The sequence below is a fragment of the Aquarana catesbeiana genome, linkage group LG03 (assembly GCF_042186555.1).
Source record: "Aquarana catesbeiana isolate 2022-GZ linkage group LG03, ASM4218655v1, whole genome shotgun sequence".
NCBI classification, from domain to species: Eukaryota; Metazoa; Chordata; class Amphibia; order Anura; family Ranidae; genus Aquarana; species Aquarana catesbeiana.
Genome location: NC_133326.1, coordinates 654,254,090 through 654,278,621, shown reverse-complemented (window position 1 = coordinate 654,278,621; position 24,532 = coordinate 654,254,090). Strand labels below are relative to the sequence as shown.

Sequence of the window (24,532 nt, the reverse complement as noted above, 5' to 3'; positions counted from 1 at the left end):
AATGAATAAATGTCGTGAAATCTTTTTTATCCGCCTGGAGTTCAGATTTAAATACCAAACCTTTATGCTTGACTGCAGCGCACTTCTAACTGCGTCACACACCAAAAATTCTCTAAGTATTCATTTTTAAACCGCTAGAACATATTTTGAGCATATTAGCCTCTGGATCGTTATCGTTGCTATATAAAAAAGGAAAAACCCTGGTGTAGACATCACGCTGCGTTATATCCTCTGCAATAAGAACTGCCTGCCACATAAAATAGCAGATTTATGCAAATTGCCACCTATACTACAATGAAGATTACTCAGCTCAAAACCTAAATATAAGTAGGCCAATTCCATTTTGAATATCTAAAATTAAATTTCAGATTTTGCATCTGTGCATTGGCGCCCACGGAAGTCTGCAATGGCGTACACAGAAGTGGCCTCGTTAATGTGTACTGTATTCTTGCTGCTTTTAACAGCCATGATTAGCGGTTGAATAGACCCTTCCATTTGCAGCCATACCCCAACGTGATGTTACTTTTTAAGCATAGGTGTCCCGCCAGGTTGTGCTATTGCTTAGATGGCTGACAGCACTCCACCCTCCTCCTCTAACCGCTGTTTGACCACCCATCTAGCAAGGAGACACATATTTAATTACCAGTGATTGACAGCGCTTGTCTCAGGAACCAAGCACTTCCTCAAGAAGAGCGCTGTCACTAGGTATGGAGTGGACATGTCAGTTCCCCATTTGTCACTAGGACACATCAGTGACATTAGTTGCTAGGACACAGTTGGTCAAGGCGGGGTATACAGCATCATTAGTTGCTAGGACGCACAGCCTTGTTGGTTGCTGGGATGCAGGCAGCTGGACTGCATTGCCTCACGCCTCTCAATGGTGCCAGTGGCAAAGCAGACTGCAACATAATAGCCATTGAAGCTGTGAAACCAGGCCGCCTGCATCCTAGCAACCAAGGACAACGTGCCAATGCAAAGATATAGGGTGTGGATCAAAGGAACTGGGTGTGAGCCCTCTAAATGACACACACCTCCCTCAGTTATGCTCCCCGAACAGGGGGCAGTGGAAGCAGAGCTCAACATTCATAACATCCACAAATCGGGCTACTATCAGGGGAGGAGCTGAGAAGGTGGCAAGCGAGGAATAAAGAAGGGATTTTCTTCACATTACTATTTAATTGGAGAGGCTAATACAGGTATTTAGTCAAGAATTTGTTGAACAGTGTTTATTTTTGTAATGCTCTTGAGAGTTCTTCTTTAATATGTATTTGTAAGATATTTTCTGTTCAGCCAGTATTGCAATCCAGACACAGTGTCTGAAATCATTGTCAGGTCATGGGCCTCTTCTGCAGTCCAGGACACATCTACGCCTGCCAGATAGCAAATGAAACCAAAGTGCACAGATTCGTCATCACACGGCACTCACCTCCTGTGGGCATGTTGCCTGTGTTAATCTGATAGCACTGTGCATAGGTTCACTGCTGCCTCCTCCCTTTCTTTCATGAAGAGGATATAAAGACTAATGGGGCGTACACACGGTCGGACTTTTTGGCTACAAAAGTCCGACAGCCCGTCCGACAGACTTTCGACAGACTTTCGACGGACTTTTGGCGGACTTTAAACTGACTTTCTAACGACCGGACTTGCCTACACACGATCACACCAAAGTCCGACGGATTCGTACGTGATGACGTACACCGGACTAAAATAAGGAAGTTTGATAGCCAGTAGCCAATAGCTGTCCTAGCGTTGGTTTTTGTCCGTCGGACTAGCATACAGACGAGCGGATTTCTGGGTCCGGCGGAGTTACGACGTAAAGATTTGAAGCCTGTTCCAAGTCTAAAGTCCGTCAGATTTGCAACTGGAAAAGTCCGTTGGCGTCCGTCGGACTTTTGTAGTCGAAAAGTCCGACCGTGTGTACGCCCCATTATTCTTGTACTAAGGCATCTTCCATGGATGCCTTGATGCCACTCTTTGAATAGCCAGGGCTCTCTTTGGCTTGTGCTTTTAATTGCAATACTATGAACAAAGCCCAAGGCTACACTATATTGTCAAAAGTATTGTGACACCTGCTTTTACACGCACATGAACTTTAATGGCATCCCAGTCTTAGTCCATAGGGTTCAATATTGAGTTGGCCCATCCTTTGCAGCTATAACAGCTTCAACTCTTCTGGGAAGGCTGTCCACAAGGTTTAGGAGTGTGTCTATGGGAGTGTTTGACCATTCTTCCAGAAGTACATTTGTGAGGTCAGGCACTGATGTTGTCTCTGCTCTAATTCATCCCAAAAGGTGTTCTATTGGGTTGAGGTCCAGACTCTGTGCAGCCAGTCAAGTTCCTTCACCCCAAACTCGCTCATCCATGTCTTTATGGACCTTGCTTTGTGCACTGGTCCAAATCATTTGGTGGAGGGGGGATTATGGTGTGGAGTTGTTTTTCAGGGGTTGGGATTGGTCCTTTAGTTCCAGTGAATGGAACTCTTAAGGCGTCAGCATACCAAGACATTTTGGACAATTTCATGCACCCAACTTTGTGGGAACAGTTTGGGGATGGCCTCTTCTTGTTCCAACATGCCTGCACCAGTGAACAAAGCAAGGTCCATAAAGACATAGATGAGCGAGTCTGGGGTGGAGGAACTTGACTGACCTGTACAGAGATCTGACCTCAACCCAATAGAACACCTTTGGGATAAATTTGAGTGCAGACTGCAAGCCAGGCCTTCTCGTCCAACATCATCACCTGACCTCACAAATGTGCTTCTGGAAGAATGGTCAAACGTTCCCATAGACGCACTCCTAAACCTTGTGGACAGCCTTCCCAGAAGAGCTGAAGCTGTTATAGCTGCAAAGGGTGGGCCAACTTAATATTGACTAAGACTGGGATGCCATTAAAGTTCATGCACGTGTAAAGGCAGGTGTCCCAATACTTTTGACAATATAGTGTATCTTCTGTCCACAAGCAGCGTTTAGCTGGCCATACACTAGTTGAGTTTTAAATGAATGTTCATACAAAAATTCCTAGTACATTGACCATAAATGACGTTCTAACGTACTTTGTTCTAAAGTTTTGGTAACAGCCGAGTGGCAAGGTACCATATCAGGAAGCAGAAATAAAGTTGAGGATACAAGCCAAGGTCAAACAGTAGAGGAACAAGGCAGAAGGAAGAAAGCAGAGTCAAATACGCAGGCCGACGTTCCAATGAGCAGACAAAGGTCCACGGGCAGGTCAGAAGACAAGGCGCCATGTACACCGGATGCAGAATTAGCAGGTCAGGTTGCAAGTAATCAGAAACAGCTGAAAACCGATTAGCAAGCTCTCCATGTAATGCTCCAGTTTATAGATGCCATTCAGTGCCAATACCAGTGCCAAGAGAGCATACCCACACTGCAAAGCTCATTCACGTCTGGCTCTTACTCTATGCACAGTGCCATGTGCCCTAGTATGAGCACGCGCATGTGCCCACACTGGTTTTCTTGTACTGGAACAAGTGAGACCTTCCTTACAGGGGTGTATTATTTGCCTTTGAATTGATAGGCTGCGCTCTCCGTTATAAAAGACTGTCTGTCTGTGTTCGCTATGACTGGTTGCTTACTGTAAGAAACATATTTTGGGGTAACACAGATCTAATTAAGGACTAGCTTTGTCCTAGCATTGGGAGAATGGAGAAAAACAGATATTTTTTTACAATGGGACCTTTATTCTAGAAATGAAGGAGTTAACCTGTTCTTCCCACAACTCCACTGATTTAACCCGCCCGTCACTTCCCGCTGTGTCATAGGATATTATTAGGATGGGGGAAGTAAATGCTGCGTAACAATCCCAACGCCCGAGCATTAGTGATTTGTGAAACTCCACAATAGCCATCCTAATCTCCTATATTCTCTATGCCACCCTGTAATGGGAGGGACAGACCCCATGTCACATAACTCCTCCTGTCTATGTCATCCTGTAGTAGAAGGGACAGACCCCATGTCACATAACTCCTCCTGTCTATGTCATCCTGTAGTAGAAGGGACAGACTCCATGTCACATAACTCCCCATGTCTGTGTTACCCTGTAATGGGAGGGACAGACCCCATGTCACATAGCGCCCCCTGTCTGTCACCCTCTGATGGGAAGGACAGGCCCTATGTCACATAACTCCCCCTCTATGTGACCCCATGTCACATAGCTCCCCTTGTCTGTGTCACCCTGTAATGGGAGAGACCCTATTATTTATAGCTCCCCTTGTCTGTGCCACCCTGTAATGGAAGGGACAAACCCCATGTCACATAGCTCCCCCTGTCCGTGTTACCCTGTAATGGGAGAGACCCTATTTTTTTACAGCTCCCCCTGTCTGTATCACCCTGTAATGGGAGGGACAGACCCCATGTCACATACTCCCCCTGTCTGTGTCACCCTGTAATGGGAGAAACCCGATGTTATATAGCTCCCCCTGTTTGTATCACCCTGTAATGGAAGGGACAAACCCCATGTCCCATAGCTCCCCCTGTCTGTGTCACACTGTAATGGGAGAAACCCGATGTTATATAGCTCCCCCTGTCCGTGTCACCCTGTAATGGAAGAGACCCCATGTTATATAGCTCCCCCTGTCAGTGTCACCCTGTAATGGAAGAGACCCCATGTTATATAGCTCCCCTTGTCTGTCCCAGCCTGTAATGGAAGAGACCCCATGTTATATAGCTCCCCCTGTCTGTCCCAGCCTGTAATGGAAGAGACCCCATGTTATATAGCTCCCCCTGTCTGTGCCAGCCTGTAATGGGAGAGACCCCATGTTATATAGCTCCCCCTGTCTGTGTCACCCTGTAATGGGAGGGACAGACCCCATGTTATATAGCTCCCCCTGTCTGTGCCAGCCTGTAATGGGAGAGACCCCATGTTATATAGCTCCCCCTGTCTGTGTCACCCTGTAATGGGAGGGACAGACCCCATGTTATATAGCTCCCCCTGTCTGTGCCAGCCTGTAATGGGAGAGACCCCATGTTATATAGCTCCCCCTGTCTGTGTCACCCTGTAATGGGAGGGACAGACCCCATGTTATATAGCTCCCCCTGTCTGTGCCAGCCTGTAATGGGAGAGACCCCATGTTATATAGCTCCCCCTGTCTGTGTCACCCTGTAATGGGAGGGACAAACCCCATGTCACATAGCTCCCCCTTTCTGTGTCACCCTGTAATGGGAGAGACCCTATTTTTTTATAGCTCCCCCTGTCTGTGTCACCCTGTAACGGGAGAGACCCTATTTTTTTATAGCTCCCCCTGTCTGTGTCACCCTGTAATGGGAGACACCCCATGTTATATAGCTTCCCCTGTCTGTGTCAACCCATGGTGGGAAGGACAGACTCTGCTTTGCGTCACTCTTTGCTGACAGCGGTGTACATGCCCCGTAGCACTATCCAGTCTGAACTGAACTATTGCAATACAGGAGTCAGGAAGTTCTATCGGTGCATCTAGAAAAGGTGAGGCTTCCGTGTACATACAGGGTGTGATCTCCTCCTGGCGTAATGACAAGGATGTGAAGGAAGGACAGGTTCTGGCTTGTGACATGCCTCTCCCTCCTGGGATCAAACATAATAACCACAGCTCTGACCTTTCATTAAGGCCACTTCAACTCTCCATTTTTTCCATCTGCTGAAGAACTACAAGTCCAAGCATGCCATCGCGGTCAGCCTTTATTACAGAATGTTCAGCTACATTCTATCAGACAGTTCGATCGCATTCGGGAGTACTTTCTTTGGATAATGCCATGAAAATTCTGATCAGAAAGCCACACAAGAATCATATGTTCTTTAGCTTTCCTTTTAATCGCTTTTTCCACACTCCAATGAGCTGCAGAAATATATTGCGCCCGCTAGAATGACATAAAGACACATGAAAATGTTTGTGTCTAAATGCTCCCTTTACAATTGAAAAATATCCTCAAAATTTTATATGTTTTTGATGTCATCATAATAACAAGAAATTAGCAAAACGTAAAGTGTAGCTAAAAGTAAAACTTTTTTTTTTGTTTTTTTTTTCTGGATAGAGTGGAGAGGGATTAGCTCTCCTGTCAGGTTTGTATTTCTGTCTGTGCCCCTGTTAGGGATACTCATCCTCTCTTTTTGTCCTGTTTACCATTATTGCTGAGAGTGAAATTTAAAAAAAAAATCCCAAATTTTGGGTTGTCCCCAAAACAGGAATAGAGGAGACATCTTCCAATGGGCAAATTCGTTTTGGTGACAATCAGGGATTTCCTCTCACTTCCTGTTTTGGCTATGGGAGGGGAAGTAAAAGAAAATCTCCCTAACGTGACACAGATGGCAAAGAAACACTTACAGGGGTTATAACCCTCCATAACGCTATATAAAAGAAAAACAGGCAGGAAGGCTGGTCAGAGATGAGCAAGAAAGAGACAGCTGACCTGTACTTGGCACAAAGAGAGGAGATTCACCCTTTATGGCCTGAAAGTGAAGGCAATTCCAAAATCTGACAGTTGTCACAAGGGGAAATCTTCTATTGGGGGCACCTGTTTCAGTGACAACCTTCTAAAGGGGGGTTATCTTCACTTTGGAGAGATTTCCTCCCCCTTCCTGTTGTGTGCCTAGAATAAAAATCCCATGGGGCTTCTGGCCAAACCTTGGATGGAGACCCAGGTGGGCTCAATTCAGTTGGCCAAGTGGGAAAACCCTCCTGTTTTCCCTAAATTGTCCATGCCCCCCCCCCCCCCTTCTTCCCCTCTGCTCTCTTCCTTCTCCTGTCTCGCCCCTTTTCTTTTTTACCCTATTTAGATCAAGGCAGGAAAATTCTGTGGCAACCTTGCATCCTTGTAGGTCCTGCAGGAAAACCCAACAGTAACAAGCTGGACGTCCACCCTAAAGGCCCTTATTTGCTGGAAATGTTAATAAGAGCATCTGGCCGATGAGTGGGTCCTGGCTAGCTCATTTGACCCTCTCTGTGGCTAACCTAGATAGGCACAACCTGACAATCCTTCCCTATCAATCCACACATACACACAAACATCTGCAGTCATGACCCACTTATCTGCAGCATAGGATCATACGCACCTCTCCTAGAAAACCCGCCTTCGGTTGCTGTTTCTATGTTAATATATTTATATGGTTTTCGCCCCATCAACTGTCATTACCATGCGGGTTATTGATACCCAATACTGGTAAACATGTAAAAAAAATAAACATAAATGTAATATGGAAAGAAAACCAATAGCAAACCGATAGGGGGTTTTAACAAAATTAAAAACAAAATTTAGGCTTTAGATACAGGTTAAAAAAAGACCTGAACTCACATTGTGAAGATCTGCTATATTAATCGTGCATATGCATTGCCCTGAAAGATCCCCCTTTGGTCTCGTAGTATGTAGAACTTCTTGGAGTGTGCCTGGGCACTTCTGTCCTGTACAGCTGTATACCTGCAGTGTGAGACCTAAGGCACTGCTGCCTGCGACTGCAAGTCTCAGAAGATTTGGAGACGTCAATGCTGTGCTGCCTGCTGGTCTTCTTGCTGGAGACTCTGACATGGTGAAGCTAAGTCCTGTCTTTACAAAGATGGCCTCATCCACACAGAGACACAGAGCAGAACAAGGCATGGTGAGTCAGTACTGGGAAAAGGTCAGCTGCAAGAAGACCACGAGTAATACTGGTGGTAACTAGTCTTTTACCCTCTGCCTCCTTTTTTTTTTTGGACACAGCCTCCAGAATTCAGTTCCTCTTTAACACTGAACACTAGCATGAATCAGCCAAGAACCTTGCTATCTTTGTCATTCACTTTATTAAACATTGGGCCTTATTCTATATAGGGGTCTTATTCCTAAGTGCAGTAACCAATCAGAAGTCACACAGCTAGAATCAGCCCAGTACAGGATACATTTCTGATTGGTAGCCATGGGTTACTCCACCAGAAAATTAGCGTCACATTAGCCTAGATTTGCTCCTGGCATTTTTTAGCAGATGTGCCCCTGGCATTCTCATCCTTTGAGAGGGTCAGCATTCACTAACTACTTTTGTATTATTGCAGCCACTAATGCCTTTAATAAAAGCCCAGAAAAAAAGAAAAAAATTCTAGTAGAGAAGGGTTATAACCTTCATCTAGTTTTTACCACCATGTACCCCCGTTGGTTGAGATTTCCTCCACTTTCTGTCCTGGTGACCAAACAGAAATTGAGATTCCCCCCAGTGGTGACCAACACAGCAATAAAAGGCTGTCAGAGGCTGTCACCTCTCGCTGTTATAATTTAGAAAAAAAAGTTTTATTATTTTCTAAAAAGATTTTGTTCTTGTCCTGGTGACCATACAGGAAGTGAGGGGAAATCCCCACAACAGCTACAGAAATACAATATGACATAATAGAAGTTCTACCCCATCCTCCCATTGTCCTAAACCGTAAAAAATATATTTGTTCCATCCAACGCTGTTGGGCGGTCAACTGCCTCTCCTCCTGATGACCAACCCCAACTTGGCATCCAAGCTAGTGATGGCTGAAGGAAGACGGCTCTCTTGGGGCCGGTTGTCAATGAGGTCCTGGGCAGTTATATACTATATATATTTATATTCATATACAGTATATATGTATATCTTAACTATTTTAAACTGCACTTTAAAATTCTCCTTTTTTTTACAGCTGACTTCCGAGCTAAGAGAAGCAGCCACTGGATAGAAACAGGATCTTCCCCTAATGAACTCGCTCCACCAACAAACAGCAGAGCAGAAAAGCTAGGTGACAAGAGGTGACAGGTGGTGACACGTGGTAGCCAGCCTGTCTTGCAGGATGCCAATGTCGGGAATTTCAGGAATGAAAATCCTTGGCATAGTATGACTTCTTCTGAGGAGGGTGCGGCACATCCGGATTCCTCTGGGTGCTGGAGGCCCGAGGCGAAGGAGCAGCCAAATTCAGATGCTGCTGGGACAGGCAGATGTTAACTCTGCTCAAAACAAATTGTATGTGGACTTGGAACCTGCAGAGTGACCGGAAAGCTCAGAGCGTACCATCAGTGTATGTCAAGTTTATTTATCAGGCTTTAGGATATGAAATATGGTTATTTAGTGAATCACTAGAGAAGTCTCCTATAACCATACACTTCCCTTCATCTGGTCCTACTAGACCCTTTCAGTGTTAGTCATTTCCTTCCATACCTCAAATCCAACCTCCCTTTTATTCTGTGTTCAGATCACGATCCTCGCTCATGTATTCTCTGGGATTTCCCTAATACTCTCTGCACCCATCCTGAATCCGGCAGTCACTATTCCTTACAGGATGTAAATACACAGCATTACATTCATGCTCCTAGTCTACAATTCAATAATAACAGTGATCTAAGTGTTCTTGGTACCAATATGACCATCTGTGACTGATCAAGTTAGGCAAAATCTGTGAAAATTGTTTTTTTGGCACATCTGATAAAAAGTCTTCTAACAAACATTAGAAGAACATATTAGAAGAACTAATAATCCTGGTGACGGGTGCAAGTATCGGCAAGTCTATTGTAAATCTCCTTGTGTAAAAGACACTATGACTGGAAGAGTTTTACATAAAAAAAAATATTCTTCCTCATTCTGTGGAATAATTCCCATAATATCTGTATTCTTTCTCTACTTTCTTCATTCCTCAACCACCCTATAGTGTCCCCATCATCATTCTCCATCCTAATTCCCTCTACACTGTCTTTACTCCTCAGTCTCCCTGTTACTCTCACTATTTTTCTGTCCCTTAATCTTTTTAAACTGACTTTATTTATCATTCTACCTACATTATCTGTCTCCACTGATTCCCCATACCGTGTTCATTCCTTAAGTCTCTCTCTACTGAGCTTATCGTAATCTTCCTCTTCTAATTCCTTCTGTACCCAGTTCATTCTTCAATTATATGGTCCTCATTATCGTCTGCCCCTCCTAATTCCCTCTATATTTTCTTCATTCCGCAGTCTGCCTATTACTCTCAACATCCTCTGTCCCTTATTATACCCTACAGTGACTTTATTTCTCATTCTCCCTATATCATCTGTCCCTCCTAATTCCCTCTATACCATCTTCATTCCTCAGTCTCTTTATACTATCATCATCCTATGTCCCTCCTAATTTCCCCAGTACTGTCTTCACCCTCAGTCTTCCTATACCTTTCTCTTTATGTTCACCCATCTGTACTTCCCTCTATACTGTCTGCACTCCTCAAAATTGTCCACCCCTCCTAACTGTCCCCATACTTCCTTCATTCCTAAGGTTCCCTAAACTCTCACCATCATTCCAACTCCCCTGTATACCCCAATCATAGGCACATGGATGATCTCTGCCTTCCTACATTAACTGGAATGGCTACTTCTCTGCCCATTCTTCCTCTTCTCTTATGTGCCCTTCCTTGCTCCTCATTTTCTGCTATGTGCCTATTATTCTTTCTCATTCTACCATAAATGCAATTTTTTCTCCTCATTCTATGCTTTGTGCCCATTCTTCCTCTTCCATCTCTTGCATGCGCCCATTCTTGCTACTCTTTTTGCCTATGTGTCCATTCTTCCTCCTCATTCTATTATATGTGTTCATTCTCACTCTTCATTTCATCCTATGTGCCATTCTTCCTCCTCATTCTATCCTATGTGTCTGTACTCACTCTTCATTTCATCCTATGTGCCATTCTTCCTCCTCATTCTATCCTATGTGTCTGTACTCACTCTTCATTTCATCCTATGTGCCATTCTTCCTCCTCATTCTATCCTATGTGTCTGTACTCACTCTTCATCCCATCCTATGTGCCCATTCTACCTCCTCATTCTATCCTATGTGTCTGTTCTCACTCTTCATTCCATCCTATGTTCCCATTCTTCCTCCTCATTCTATCCTATGTGTCTGTACTCACTCTTCATTCCATCCTATGTGCCCATTCTACCTCCTCATTCTATCCTATGTGTCTGTTCTCACTCTTCATTCCATCCTATGTGCCCATTCTACCTCCTCATTCCATCCTATGTGCCCATTCTACCTCCTCATTCTATCCTATGTGTCTGTACTCACTCTTCATTCCATCCTATGTGCCCATTCTACCTCCTCATTCTATCCTATGTGTCTGTTCTCACTCTTCATTCCATCCTATGTGCCCATTCTTCCTCCTCATTCTATCCTATGTGTCTGTTCTCACTCTTCATTCCATCCTATGTGCCCATTCTCACTCTTCATTCCATCCTATGTGCCCATTCTTCCTCCTCATTCTATCCTATGTGTCTGTTCTCACTCTTCATTCCATCCTATGTGCCCATTCTTATGCCCCATACACACGGTCGGATTTTCCGATGGAAAATGTCCGATCGGAGCGTGTTGTCGGAAATTCCGACCGTGTGTAGGCTCCATCGGACATTTTCCATCGGATTTTCCGACACACAAAGTTGGAGAGCAGGACAAAATCCGTTGTCGGAAATTCCGATCGTGTGTACACAAATCCGACGGACAAAGTGCCACGCATGCTCAGAATAAATAAAGAGATGAAAGCTATTGGCCACTGCCCCGTTTATAGTCCCGACGTACGTGTTTTACGTCACCGCGTTCAGAACGATCGGATTTTCCGACAACTTTGTGTGACCGTGTGTATGCAAGACAAGTTTGAGCCAACATCCGTCGGAAAAAATCCTAGGATTTTGTTGTCGGAATGTCCGAACAAAGTCCGACCGTGTGTACGCCCTATTACTCCTCATTCTATCCTATGTGTCTGTTCTCACTCTTCATTCCATCCTATGTGTCCATTCTCTGTCTTTCATCTCTACGTGCTTGTTCTTCCTCCTGATTTTCTCCTATGTGCTCATTCTCACTCCTCATTCTTTCCTAAGTTTCCATTCTTTCTTATCATTCTATCCTATGTGCTCATTCTCACTCTTCATTCTCCCCTATGTGCCCATTCTTCCTCTTCATTCTGTCCCATGTGCACTTTCATCTTTCTCATTCTATCTTATGTGCCCATTCTTCCTCCTCATTCATTCCTATTTGCCTGTTTTCCCCCTTATTTTCTCCTCTGTGCCCATTCTTTCTCTTCATTCACCCCAGTCTCCCCTCTCTCTCTATACATGTTCCTTTTCCTCCTTCTAGCAGTCTCTCCATGCTGTCTTTATTGCAATCCACATTCTGTTCATTCACCTCCATTTCATCCCCCCACTATCCTCTATACTCTCCTCACTCCTCCCGATACTCATCCTTATTCTCCCCTCTGTTCTGTTTAGAGCCCTCCTCATGACTGGTTCTAGCAGTCCATGTTGCCCTTATTACATACCTCCATTCTATTTATTCCCCCCCCCCCCCCCCCCCGCTCACCTCACTCTCCCGATACTCATCATTACTATTCCCTCTGCTCTCCCCAGTAACTGTCCACTGCTGTCCTTATTGCACTACCTATTCTTTTAATTCACCTTCCCCCTTCCCCCTTCCCTTAATACTCACCTTATTCTTCACTACCCTGTTTCCCCAAAAATAAGACCTAGCATGATTGTCGGTGATGGCTGCAAAATAAGCCCTACCCCCCAAATAAGCCCTAGTTAAAGTTCTTGTAGGTCTTATTTTCCGGGTAGGGCTTATTTTCGGGGGAAACAGGGTAGAGCTTATTTGGGGGGTAAGGCTTATATTGCAGCCATCACTGACAATCACGCTAGGTCTTATTTTCGGGGAAACAGGGTATACTCTTTCTTCTTCCCTCTACTCCCCTCAGTGTCCTCCTCCTGTCGGCTTCTACTAATCTCCCTATGCTGGCCTTATTCTATTTCCCCCAGTACCCCCCCCCCCCATACTCATCCTTATTCTTCCCTCTACTCCCTTCAGTGTCCTCCTCATGTCTCTATTAATCCCCCTGTGCTTTCTTATTGCATCCCCTACTCTCTACACTCATCATTTTTATACCATAAACCTCACTCCACCTGCACTCCACTCATAGGATCCTATGTAGGCAGCTCAGCACAATGTATCTCTATAGATATTAGAAGTATTTCTATATATGGATGATGCGGGTATTGTAAATTAATGAACACTATATTACCAAAAGTATTGGGACACCTGCCTTTACACGTACATCAACTTTAATGGCATCCCAGTCTTAGTCCGTAGGGTTCAATATTGAGTCGGCCCACCCTTTGCAGCTATAACAGCTTCAACTCTTCTGGGAAGGCTGTCCACAAGGTTTAGGAGTGTGTCTATGGGAATGTTTGACCATTCTTCCAGAAGAGCATTTGTGAGTTTAGGCCCTGATGTTGGATGAGAAGGCCTGGCTCACAGTCTCCGCTCTAATTCATCCCAAAGGTTTTCTATCAGGTTGAGGTCAGGACTCTGTGCAGGCCAGTCAAGTTCCTCCACCCCAAACTCGCTCATCCATGTCTTTATGGACCTTGCTTTGTGCTCTGGTGTGCAGTCATGTTGGAACAGGAAGGGTCAATCCCCAAACTGTTCCCACAAAGTTGGGAGCATGAAATTGTCCAAAATGTCTTGGTATGCTGATGCCTTAAGAGTTCCCTTCACTGGAAAGAAGGGGCCAAACCCAACCCCTGAAAAACAACCCCCCACCATAATCCCCCCTCTACCAAATGATTTTGACCAGTGCACAAAGCAAGGTCCATAAAGACATGGATGAGCGAGTTTGAGGTGGAGGAACATGACTGGCCTGCACAGAGTCCTGACCTCAACCTAATAAAACACCTTTGGGATGAATTAGAGCGGAGACAGCGAGCCAGGCCTTCTCGTCCAACATCAGTGCCTGATTTCACAAATGCTCTTCTGGAAGAATGGTCAAACATTCCCATAGACACACTCCTAAACCTTGTGGACAGCCTTCCCAGAAGAGTTGAAGCTGTTGGACTAAGACTGGGATGCCATTAAAGTTCATGTGTGTGTAAAGGCATTTATTCTATATGGGTATATATGTTTATATTATTATTTATTTATTCTATATGGGTATATAGGTTTATTAGGATTTTTTTATTTTTTACAGATATATACGTTTATATTATTATTTATTCTATATGAGTATATAGGTTTATTATTATTTTTTAATTTTAGATGGATATATACGTTTATATTATATGGATATATCTCTATCTATCTATCTATCTATCTATCTATCTATCTATCTATCTATCTATCTATCTATCTATCTATCTATCTATATATGTTTATATTATTATTTATTTATTTTATCTGAGTATATAAGTTTATTTTATTATTTATTTATTTATTCTATATGGGTATATAGGTTTATTATTATGTTTTACTTTTAGATGGATATATATGTTTATATTATTAATTTATTCTATGTGGGTATATAGGTTTGTTATTATTTTTTAATTTTATTTAGATATCTATATGTTTATATTATTATTTATTTATTGTATCTGGGTATATAAGTTTATTTTATTATTTATTTATTCTATATGAGTATATAGGTTTTATTATTTTTTACTTTAATATGGATATATACGTTTAGATTATTAATTTATTCTATACGGGTATATGGGTTTATTATTGTTTTTTAATTTTATATAGATAGCTATATGTTTATATTATTATTTATTTACTTTATATGGATACATACGTTTTTATATTATTATTTATTTTTACTTTATTTCAAATACATTTATATTTATTGTTGCCTTTTGAAAATAGGGTCCTGATATGAGTTTTATATATTGGCAGATTTTGACAAATAAGGTGCTGCACTTTATCACACATGACCCTTATGTGTCTCCTAATGTAGGGTCCTTATTTCCTCCTGATGTCTGATTGTCTCCATGTTGGGTCCTTATTCCATTCCATTCCCCCCCCCCTCCCTCCCTCCTTGTCTCCAGCCTCCCCCTGTTTACAAGCAGCACGAGTTTCCTGGCAGTGACGTCACACCCTCACCTCCCCCTCTCTCCCTCTCCCCCCCTTCTCACGCTCGGTAGCCGTGACGTCAGCCGCGCGCTTCCAATCCGCGCCCGCCTTCCCGCTTCCGGGGGGCGGGACTTGAGTATAAAGCCTCTGGCGCTCGGCTGTTCGCTATTAGAATTGAGAAGGGATCTTGAGCGGACGGACCTGTCACTTTAGCTGTCACCGCGCTTCTCCCTGCCCGACTTCATCCTCCGGTCTGATGTGCTCCAGGATGGAGCAGCCCTTTTACCACGATGACTCACTGCTGTCTGCCTACTCCAGACCGGAGCTGCTGAAGCCCAGCCTGACCTCCCTCACCGAGTCTTACCGGGGAGTCGGCAAGCCAGACCTGTCGTACTACACCGAGCAGCCCAGCCTGAAGATGTCCGCCCCGGAGCTGGAGAGGCTAATCATCCACAGCGGCCCCGGGGTCATCAACAGCGCCGGTGGCAGCGGTCAGCTCTTCTACCGCGGCGGCACCGAGGAGCAGGAAGGCTTCGTGGACGGCTTCGTCCGGGCTCTGGACGACCTGCACAAGATGAACCGCGACGGGCCCCCCAACGTCTCCCTGGGGGGCGCCGGCTCGGTGCCCATGAACGGAGGGTCGCCGTCCAACGCTGCCATGTACAACGACCCCGCTGTCTACACGAACCTGGCCACCTACAACTGCTACCGGCAGCCCTCGGCCACCATCAATTACCTGCCGCACTCCTACGGGAGCCCCAGCTTCAAGGAAGAGCCCCAGACGGTGCCCGAGGCCGGCAGCCGGGACAGCACGCCCGCCCCGCTCTCCCCCATCAACATGGAAGAGCAGGAGAAGATCAAGGTGGAGAGGAAACGGCTGAGGAACCGGCTGGCTGCCACCAAGTGCCGGAAACGCAAGTTGGAGCGCATCGCCCGCCTGGAGGATAAGGTGCGAGAACTGAAAAACGAAAACAATGGGCTGAGCGGCACCGCCGGCATGCTACGGGAGCAGGTGGAGCAGCTGAAGGTCCGGGTGAGGGAACACGCCAGGCACGGGTGTCAACTGCTGCTGGGGAGCAAGGGTCAACCAGTCTTCTGAAGACTCTAAAGTGTGTGTGTGCCCGGGTGTCCACCAGCACCCCCTCAAGCCAACCCCTCTTTCCAGACTACAGAACACTCAGGGGGTTGTTTGGGGGTGGTAAGAACTGTGCCCAGTGCAAGCCAGTCCAGGCAAGAACTGAGCCTTGAGGAAGGGTCTAAAGTTACAAGGACTGAGCCCGTATGTGGGTCTAGGGGGCATTGACCATGTCCCCTGGGTCTAGGCTGCAAGAACTGTGCTCTTTGTGGACGAGAAAGAACTGTTCCCCCTGGGAAGCCCCAGGCTTTGAAAACCTGAGTCCACGAAGAAAGAACGACTGCATACTCCGTGTGGGGGGGGCGGGGGGGTCTTGCTTGGCAAGAACTGAAAAAGGGCAAGAACTGTGAAGAGGGCAAAACCAGGCGTAGGCAACTATGGCTCCACAGCTGCTGTGGAAGTACAAGTCCCAGCCTTCTGGAGCTTCTAGTTCCACAGCAGTTTCGAGAGAGACACAGGTTTCCTACCTCTGGTCTAGATCTGTTTTTTCAAAGGGGGTGTGTGGGGTCTTGGATGGTGTTTGCGAGCACCCACCAATCATGATAATGCTGCTCCATCCCAACACTCCAGAAGGACCATGTGGTGAGAGATTTTTAGGTCCCTTTTGGCCAAACCTCGGCAAACCTTCTCTACGTCTGTGGTGGGACCAAAAGAGCCAGCATGCCTTTTTGTAGGCTCTCTGCTAGGCTGAGACGTAATCCCACAGCTGCAGAGCGAGGCTTGCCTCAGCCGTCTCTTAACTCTTCCGTCGCCACGAGGAGGTTGCTCAGCTCCTCCTGCCTCGTAGCAGCAGAAGAGTTAACACGCGGTGACTAATCCCTTCCCTAGCACTTGAATGTCTTCCTAATTTTGGGTCATAAAATAGGGAAGCAGAGGCAAGCCCATGTGACTGTAGCTTGTGAGAGGGAAGGGTGGGCCTTTGGCACCGAGTGGTGAAAGGGACCAAACCATGCATTCTGTAATGGTAATACCGAGTACTAAGACACTGATCTAACATCATGCACTGTATCAGGTAACCTACAGCAGTGTTTGGGTTGAAACTGGATAAATACTGTACGTCGAGGACAGTAAAGAGTGCACCGTTTTAGATTTTTATTTTCCTTTCAGTGAAGTTTACAAAATAAAGCACCAACATTCTCTTTTTTGATGCCTTCGCTGGCTGTCAAGCCTCCAAAGTATTGGCAGGCCAATACTACAACTTGACAGCATACGCAAGGTGGAACCCTGTTTCAGGGTTTTTTTTTTTTTTTTTTTGTTTTTTGTTTTTTGTGTGTGTGCGGGGGTTTTCTGCAGGTCTCGGAAAACCCCCTCTCCTCCTCGAATATTTAAATAGATGATGCACCATTTTATTTAAGAACAATGCACATAAAGGTACTTTTCAGGAAGCTGGGAATTTCACAAAGTGTTTTTTTTTTTTTTTTTTTGAAAGTGCTGAGTTGAAACCTAACAGAGAAAATATTTTTGTGTTTGAATGAGAAAAAAAAATTCTGAAAAATGTATTTTTGTTTTTATACTGCGATTTGACAATGTGTGTTGTACAAAATGTTTTATATTTGTCTTGTTTTCGTATTTAAGTAAATAATATTGTTTACAACTGAAAATTGGTGTCGCTTGCCTTTAATATTCGGGGTTATGGTGGTGTGTTGGGTTATATCATTTATATAAAATACAAATACGTTGATATGGTAATTAAAAAAAAAAAATAATTGTTAAGGTCATGAACCTGCTGGGAATTAAAAAAAAAAAAAGGTTTCACGTGGTTAGTGGGCAATCCACTTCTCTCTTGTATTTTCCAAACTGCTATGACAGCATAAAAAAAGGATCTGAAGTTACATATACTAAGCTTTCACATATCAAGTCTGTTTTATTATTTTACTATAGCTGGTGTTCTAATTAGGTTCTTGAGTCAAAGCATAAATCTAGGCCAAACCTTGAAGGTGTTGGGTTAATTGATAATCACCCAGGAGTTAACATGAAACATACTTTATCCCTTCACCAGGTATACATTTTTGTACATTGGTCTCATTTGGACCAATGTACCTATGTGTATACGCCATACCTGGGGGATCCCTGTTGAAGCAGGAAATCTCCGTACTAGGCAGTGCTACTCCAGTGATCTCCAATAGCTTCCGGGTCCTGTGCCAAGTGGCTGCCCATCTACTTCCTGACCACAGGAGGCCACCCATTTGACACGGTCGCCATTCGGAGATTGATTTCCTCAATGAGTGCCCAGAGTTCCCTGAGTGGATGAGGTGGAGAGGCCAGGCAGTGACGTCTCACGCTCTACCTCATCCAATCGAATAGCACTGTGCACACATTAACCCCTTTGAGCCAGCGCCTCCCAGCCCTTTAGGGCAGGGGTTTCTGATGCGGGGAGGTTGAGTGGGGTCTATGGTCATGTGTCCGCCGTGATTGGCTGTCACATGATCAGAAAGCTCCTGATCGCAGGGAGCGTTCAGAAGCTTTCCGCTAGCTGCTGATAACCTTGCCAGGGGTGCGCAATGTCGGGACAGCTATGTCTGCAGTGCGGTACGCAAATATGCAGCCCCTCAGAGCCAAGGCCCACCTGGTAGACTATTTGTGTACAGTCGGTGTGAAGGGGTTAAAAAAAAATGCAAAGCGCTCTCTGAACGGTGCCCGGAAGCTAGAAGGGATCACTTTGTCAGTGGTGCCTATTACGGTGATTTCCAGAGGGATTGGCCAGGTATGGCACATATATACTTACATTGGTCCAGAGGGATTGGTCATGTATGGCACATATAAACTTACATTGGTGCAGAGGAATTGGCCAGGTATGGCACATATATACTTACATTGGTCCAGAGGGATTGGTCAGGTATGGTACATATATACTTACATTGGTCCAGAGGGATTGGTCAGGTATGATACATATTAACTTACATTGGTCCAGAGGGATTGGCCAGGTATGGCACATATAAACTTACATTGGTGCAGAGGGATTGGCCAAGTATGGCACATATATACTTTGGTCCAGAGGGATTGGCCAGGTATGGCACATATATACTTACATTGGTCCAGAGGGATTGGTCAGGTATGGTACATATATACTTACATTGGTGCAGGGGGATTGGCCAGGTATGGCACATATATGGTTACATTGGTCCAGAGGGATTGGTCAGGTATGGTGCATATATACTTATATTGGTGCAGAGGGATTGGCCAGGTATGGCACATATACGCTTACATTGGTCCAGAGGGATTGATCAGGTATGGTACATATATATACATTCAATGGTCCAGATGGATTGGTCAGGTATGGTACATATACACTTACATTGGTGCAGAGGGATTGGTCAGGTATGGCACATATATACTTATATTGGTGCAGAGGGATTGGCCAGGTATGGCACATATATACTGGGATTGGCCAGGTATGGCACATATATACTGGGATTGGCCAGGTATGGCACATATATACTGGGATTGGTCAGGTATGGCACATATATACTTACATTGATCCAAGCTGGACTAATGTAATTATGTAAATCTATCCACACCTGCAATTCATCTGTAAATTTTGAATAAAGCGTGGAGGGGTCAGAACTCCTGCCAAACTTTTTCTCTTTTTAAACATTCTTTATTTAAATTTTTCAGGAAGTACAGACAGGGAGACAAGGAGGTCAGTACATTAGATCAAGCAGCAGTCACAATCAGATCAGGAACAAAGAAGATCATGAACATCAATAGCAATAAAATAATCCACCATTCAGATTGATATGTTAGGACCACCCAAAACACTGTGACCATCTCACATCCTGCCAAACTTTTATTCCAGCCTGTGTCGCTGTTGGGAAGATCTTCGCCCTTACTTCCTGTCCCAGTGACTACACAGGAAGGGGAAATCTTTCCGGTGAGGACAAAAAAAGCCAATAAAAAAGGATGTCTCCCCTTCCCCACTCTACTTAAAAAAAAGAGAAAAAAATGTATTGTTTGTCTATGCTCTCATCAGAGAGTTTCCCTTTATTCCCCTATTCTGTGACCACACAGGAAGTAAGGAGATTTCTCCAACCTGAACCACACTCCGCAATAAAAACCTGACAGTGGTTCTAAACTTCCCCCGCTCAAAAACTGGAAAAACAACAGCTTTGGGGGTTATTAATAAAACTGGAAGGTGCAAAGTCTGGTGCAACTCTACATAGAAACCAATCGGCTTCCAGGTTTTATTGCTAAAGCTTAAAGCGGTTGTATAACCGTACACGTTTTTTAAAAAAAACCTGTAAAGCAAAAGGCATAATGAGCTAGTGTGCACCGTTATGAGTCAGTGCATCGTCATGGGATTGCATTGGCCATCGCATGGGATTAGCAGCCATGTTTTATAAGTGGATGGGAACAGAGGACTTATCAAACTAATATAAAAAAATGTTTTCAGTGATATACTGTAATTAACAGGCCAAAAGGGAGCAAATGAGAAGTTCATTGTTAAGGTTTACACTATAACTATAATCCCCTTCCTTTTTTTTACCATAACCCTTGAAGTTGGGTTATGGTAAAAGTTGGGTTCAGTGTTGGACCAGATGAGCAGAGAGGTTCAGTGTTGGGCAAGATGAGCGGGGGGGGGGTTCAGTGTTGGGCCAGATGAGCAGAGGGGTTTCAGTGTTGGGCCAGATGAGCAGGGCAGTTCAGCGTTGGGCCAGATGAGCAGGGCGGTTCAGTGTTGGGCCAGATGAGCAGGGCAGTTCAGTGTTGGGCCAGATGAGCAGGGGGTTTCAGTGTTGGGCCAGATGAGCAGGGCAGTTCAGCGTTGGGCCAGATGAGCAGGGGGGGTTCAGTGTTGGGCCAGATGAGCAGGGGGGGTTCAGTGTTGGGCCAGATGAGCAGGGGGGGTTCAGTGTTGGGCCAGATGAGCAGGGGGGGTTCAGTGTTGGGCCAGATGAGCAGGGGGGGTTCAGTGTTGGGCCAGATGAGCAGGGCAGTTCAGCGTTGGGCCAGATGAGCAGGGGGGGTTCAGTGTTGGGCCAGATGAGCAGGGCAGGTCAGTGTTGGGCCAGATGAGCAGGGGGTTTCAGTGTTGGGCCAGATGAGCAGGGCAGTTCAGCGTTGGGCCAGATGAGCAGGGGGGGTTCAGTGTTGGGCCAGATGAGCAGGGGGGGTTCAGTGTTGGGTCAGATGAGCAGGGCGGTTCAGTGTTGGGCCAGATGAGCAGGGCGGTTCAGTGTTGGGCCAGATGAGCAGGGCAGGTCAGTGTTGGGCCAGATGAGCAGGGGGTTTCAGTGTTGGGCCAGATGAGCAGGGCAGTTCAGCGTTGGGCCAGATGAGCAGGGCAGTTCAGCGTTGGGCCAGATGAGCAGGGCAGTTCAGTGTTCGGCCAGATGAGCAGGGGGTTTCAGTGTTGGGCCAGATGAGCAGGGCAGTTCAGCGTTGGGCCAGATGAGCAGGGGGGGTTCAGCGTTGGGCCAGATGAGCAGGGGGGGTTCAGTGTTGGGCCAGATGAGCAGGGGGGGTTCAGTGTTGGGCCAGATGAGCAGGGCGGTTCAGTGTTGGGCCAGATGATGAACAGGGGGTTCAGTGTTTGGCCAGATGATGAGCAGGGGGTTTAGTGTTGGGGCAGATGAGAAGGGGGTTACAGTGGTGGGACAGAAAAGCAGGGGGATAGAGCAGTGGGGCAGATGTGAAAGGAGGTGTATTGGTGGGACAGATGAGCAGGGGGTTACAGTGGTGGGGCAGATAAGAAAGCGGGTTACAGTGGTGGGGCAGATGACCAGATGGGTTCAGTGTTAGGACAGATGAGAAGGTGATTCAGTAGTGAGACAGAAGAGCATGGGGGTATGGTGGTGGAGCAGATGTGCAGGGAGGTACAGTGGTGGGGCAGATGAGAAAAGGGGGTACGTTGATGGGGCAGATGTGCAGGGAGGTACAGTGGTGGGGCAGATGAGAAAAGGGGGTACGTTGATGGGGCAGATGAGCAGGGAGGTTACAGTGATGGGAGGGATGAGAAGGGGGTTCAGCGGTGGGACAGAAAAGCAGGTGGGTACAGTGATGGGGCAGATGAGAAAGCGGGTTACAGTGGTGGGGCAGATGAGCAGATAAGTTCAGTGTTAGGACAGATGAGAAGATGGTTCAGCAGTGAGACAGAAGAGCATGGGGGTCCGCGGTGGAGCAGATGTGCAGGGAAGTACAGTGGTGGGGCAGAAGAGCAAGGGGTTACAGTGATCTGAGGTGTGAGAGTGCAGGATGTTAATTTCTCACTACTAAAGTAGTTTACAGCATTTACTGTATAAAAAATCCTTTTCGTGATTGAGAGTGTGAAGTTGACATTTTTTTGTTATAAAATCGTCACGCTCAATTTCTTTGAAAACATTTTTCGGCACACTGTGCTCAAAAGGTTGCACACCCCTGATGTAAACTGTTTTTTTTTTTTTAACACTGTTGTCAGACCTTCCTCTTTTGACAACAACTTCTACAGCTGATGTATTTACACAGCAACTCCCAGATGTCATTTTGATAGCCGGTGTTCTATCGAATAGTGCCCTCCATCGAAAAGTGCCCACGCATGCGCAGTACGGATGGCCACTCCAGCTGATTTCCCGATCAGCTGGTGTGACGTCACCATAGTGCATGCGCACATCGTAGGAGGCATTTTTTGATGGGAGATACCATTTGACGAGCAGAATTAAAAGCTATGCAAACAGCGGAGGGAGACCGTAGATGTCAGATTGTGCCTCGCTGTTGCGGGGCAAGTTTACAGTGTGCTCAACGTCGGGTTTTGTCTGTGTTGAACGCAGTGTTTTGCTTGTGTCTAAGGGCGGGTTGCAACACAGAAAAAACCCGCCCTGCAACAGCGTGGCACAATCTGACATCTACGGTCTCCCTCCCATTTGCATAGCTTTTAATTCTGCCCGTCAAATGGTATCTCCCGTTAAAAAATGCCTCCTATGATGTGCGCATGCGCTATGGTGACGTCACACCAGCTGATCGGGAAATCAGCTGGAGTGGCCTTCCGTACTGTGCATGCGCGGACACTTTTCGACGGAGGGCACTATTCAATAGAACACCAGAAATAAAAATTGGGAACTGAAGACAAAACTTTTTTTTAGTTTTGGATATTTATTTGTAATTGGTATTCATAGAGCAGTGACAATTTACACAGAGCTTTACATTAGAGCTAGAGAGATTAGAACATCTGTCAGTTTTTATTGCTGCCTGTGCCCCCGTTAGGGAGGTTCACCCTCTCTTATTTCTCCTGTTTAATGTTATCACTGAGAGTGGAAGTGAAAAAAAATCCCAAATTTTGAGTTGTCACCAGAACAGGAATAGAGGGGAAATCTTCTAATGGGGACACTAGTTCTGGTGACAACCAGGGATTTCCTCACTTTGCAGGGACTTCTGCTCACTTGCTGTCTTGACTATGGGACAGGAAGTGAAGGGGAATCTCCTCAATGGGAATCAGATGGCAGGGGTTATAACCCTACCTTACTCTATCCAAAATGAAAAAAAAAAGTTTTGCCTTTAACTGTACTTTAAAGTGGTTCTACAAGCTGAAGGTTTATTTACCTTAATGCAATCTCTGCATTAAGGTAAAAAACCTTCTGAGCACAGGCCCCCCACTTATACCTACCTGAGCCCAATCTTGATCCAGGGATGCGCATGAGAGCAGCTGCTCTCTTCACTCTCTCCCTCCTCATTGGCTCAGAGACAGCAGTGGGAGCCATCGGCTGTCAATCACAGCCAGTGAGGAGGGAGTGGGGGGCAGGGGGCAGGGCTGAGCCACACTCTGTGTGTCTATGAACACACAGGGCAGGCTTGGGAGTGAGCACACAAGTGCCCCCATAACAAGCAGCTTGCTATGGTGGGCACTCAGCAAGGGGGAGGAGCCAATAGTGCCATGGGGGAGGTTTGGGGCTTGCTCTGTGCAAAACGATTACACACAGCAGATAAGTATATCATGTTTGTTATAAAAAAAAAAAATAGAAAAATAAAGATTTACAATCACTTTAAGGGCAAGTTCGGTGGAGGGGGGCGGAGGTACAGGACGTACATCACATGTCCTGTGTACGTCAATGAAGTTTATTTGGGCATTCTTAGTATGCCCAGTGTCCACAACCGGTTAATGTGAACCCTTAACCTAACCCTGAATATTATCCCTAATACTTAAAGCGGAACTAAAAGGAGGATACTCACCTTCCCAACATTCCCTCGCCAGCGCCGACATATTCTGCTGTGTGCCCGGTTTCGGCCATCTTCATTGGCTGACACACAATGACGTACGTCACTCCTATACATGTACAGCAGCTAGTCATCCTGGCAAACAGCATTAGCCCAGCCACTGTAAGCTGAGTTGTAGATGCGCAGCTCAGTTTACAGTGCGAGGATCGCTGTGCACAGGCAGGTAGGTATGTTATATTTGTAATGGAAATTTGTAAGTTCTGTATATAATTGTATTCTATTTTGTATGTATTGCACACTGCCCTCACTGTGCACACGGCACTAATAATGTTTTCAGTACATGTTTGCATTCCTTCGAGTCCTGATTAGAATTAGCCTGCCTATGTTACGCCCCTTGTTACCATAAACGTACAATTGTAATATTAATGTGATACCTACATATTCATGTGTATAAAAACC

General features: G+C 45.6%; 1 protein-coding gene across 1 annotated transcript; it reads left to right on the top strand.

Moving 5' to 3' along the window:
- The first annotated feature begins 14,959 nt into the window (after positions 1–14,959).
- JUNB (JunB proto-oncogene, AP-1 transcription factor subunit) lies at positions 14,960–17,550 on the top strand. The gene has a single exon (XM_073622714.1). It carries the CDS (start codon positions 15,071–15,073, stop codon positions 15,911–15,913), a length of 843 nt encoding a protein of 280 aa, XP_073478815.1. The 5' UTR covers positions 14,960–15,070; the 3' UTR covers positions 15,914–17,550.
- The last annotated feature ends 6,982 nt before the right edge of the window (positions 17,551–24,532 follow it).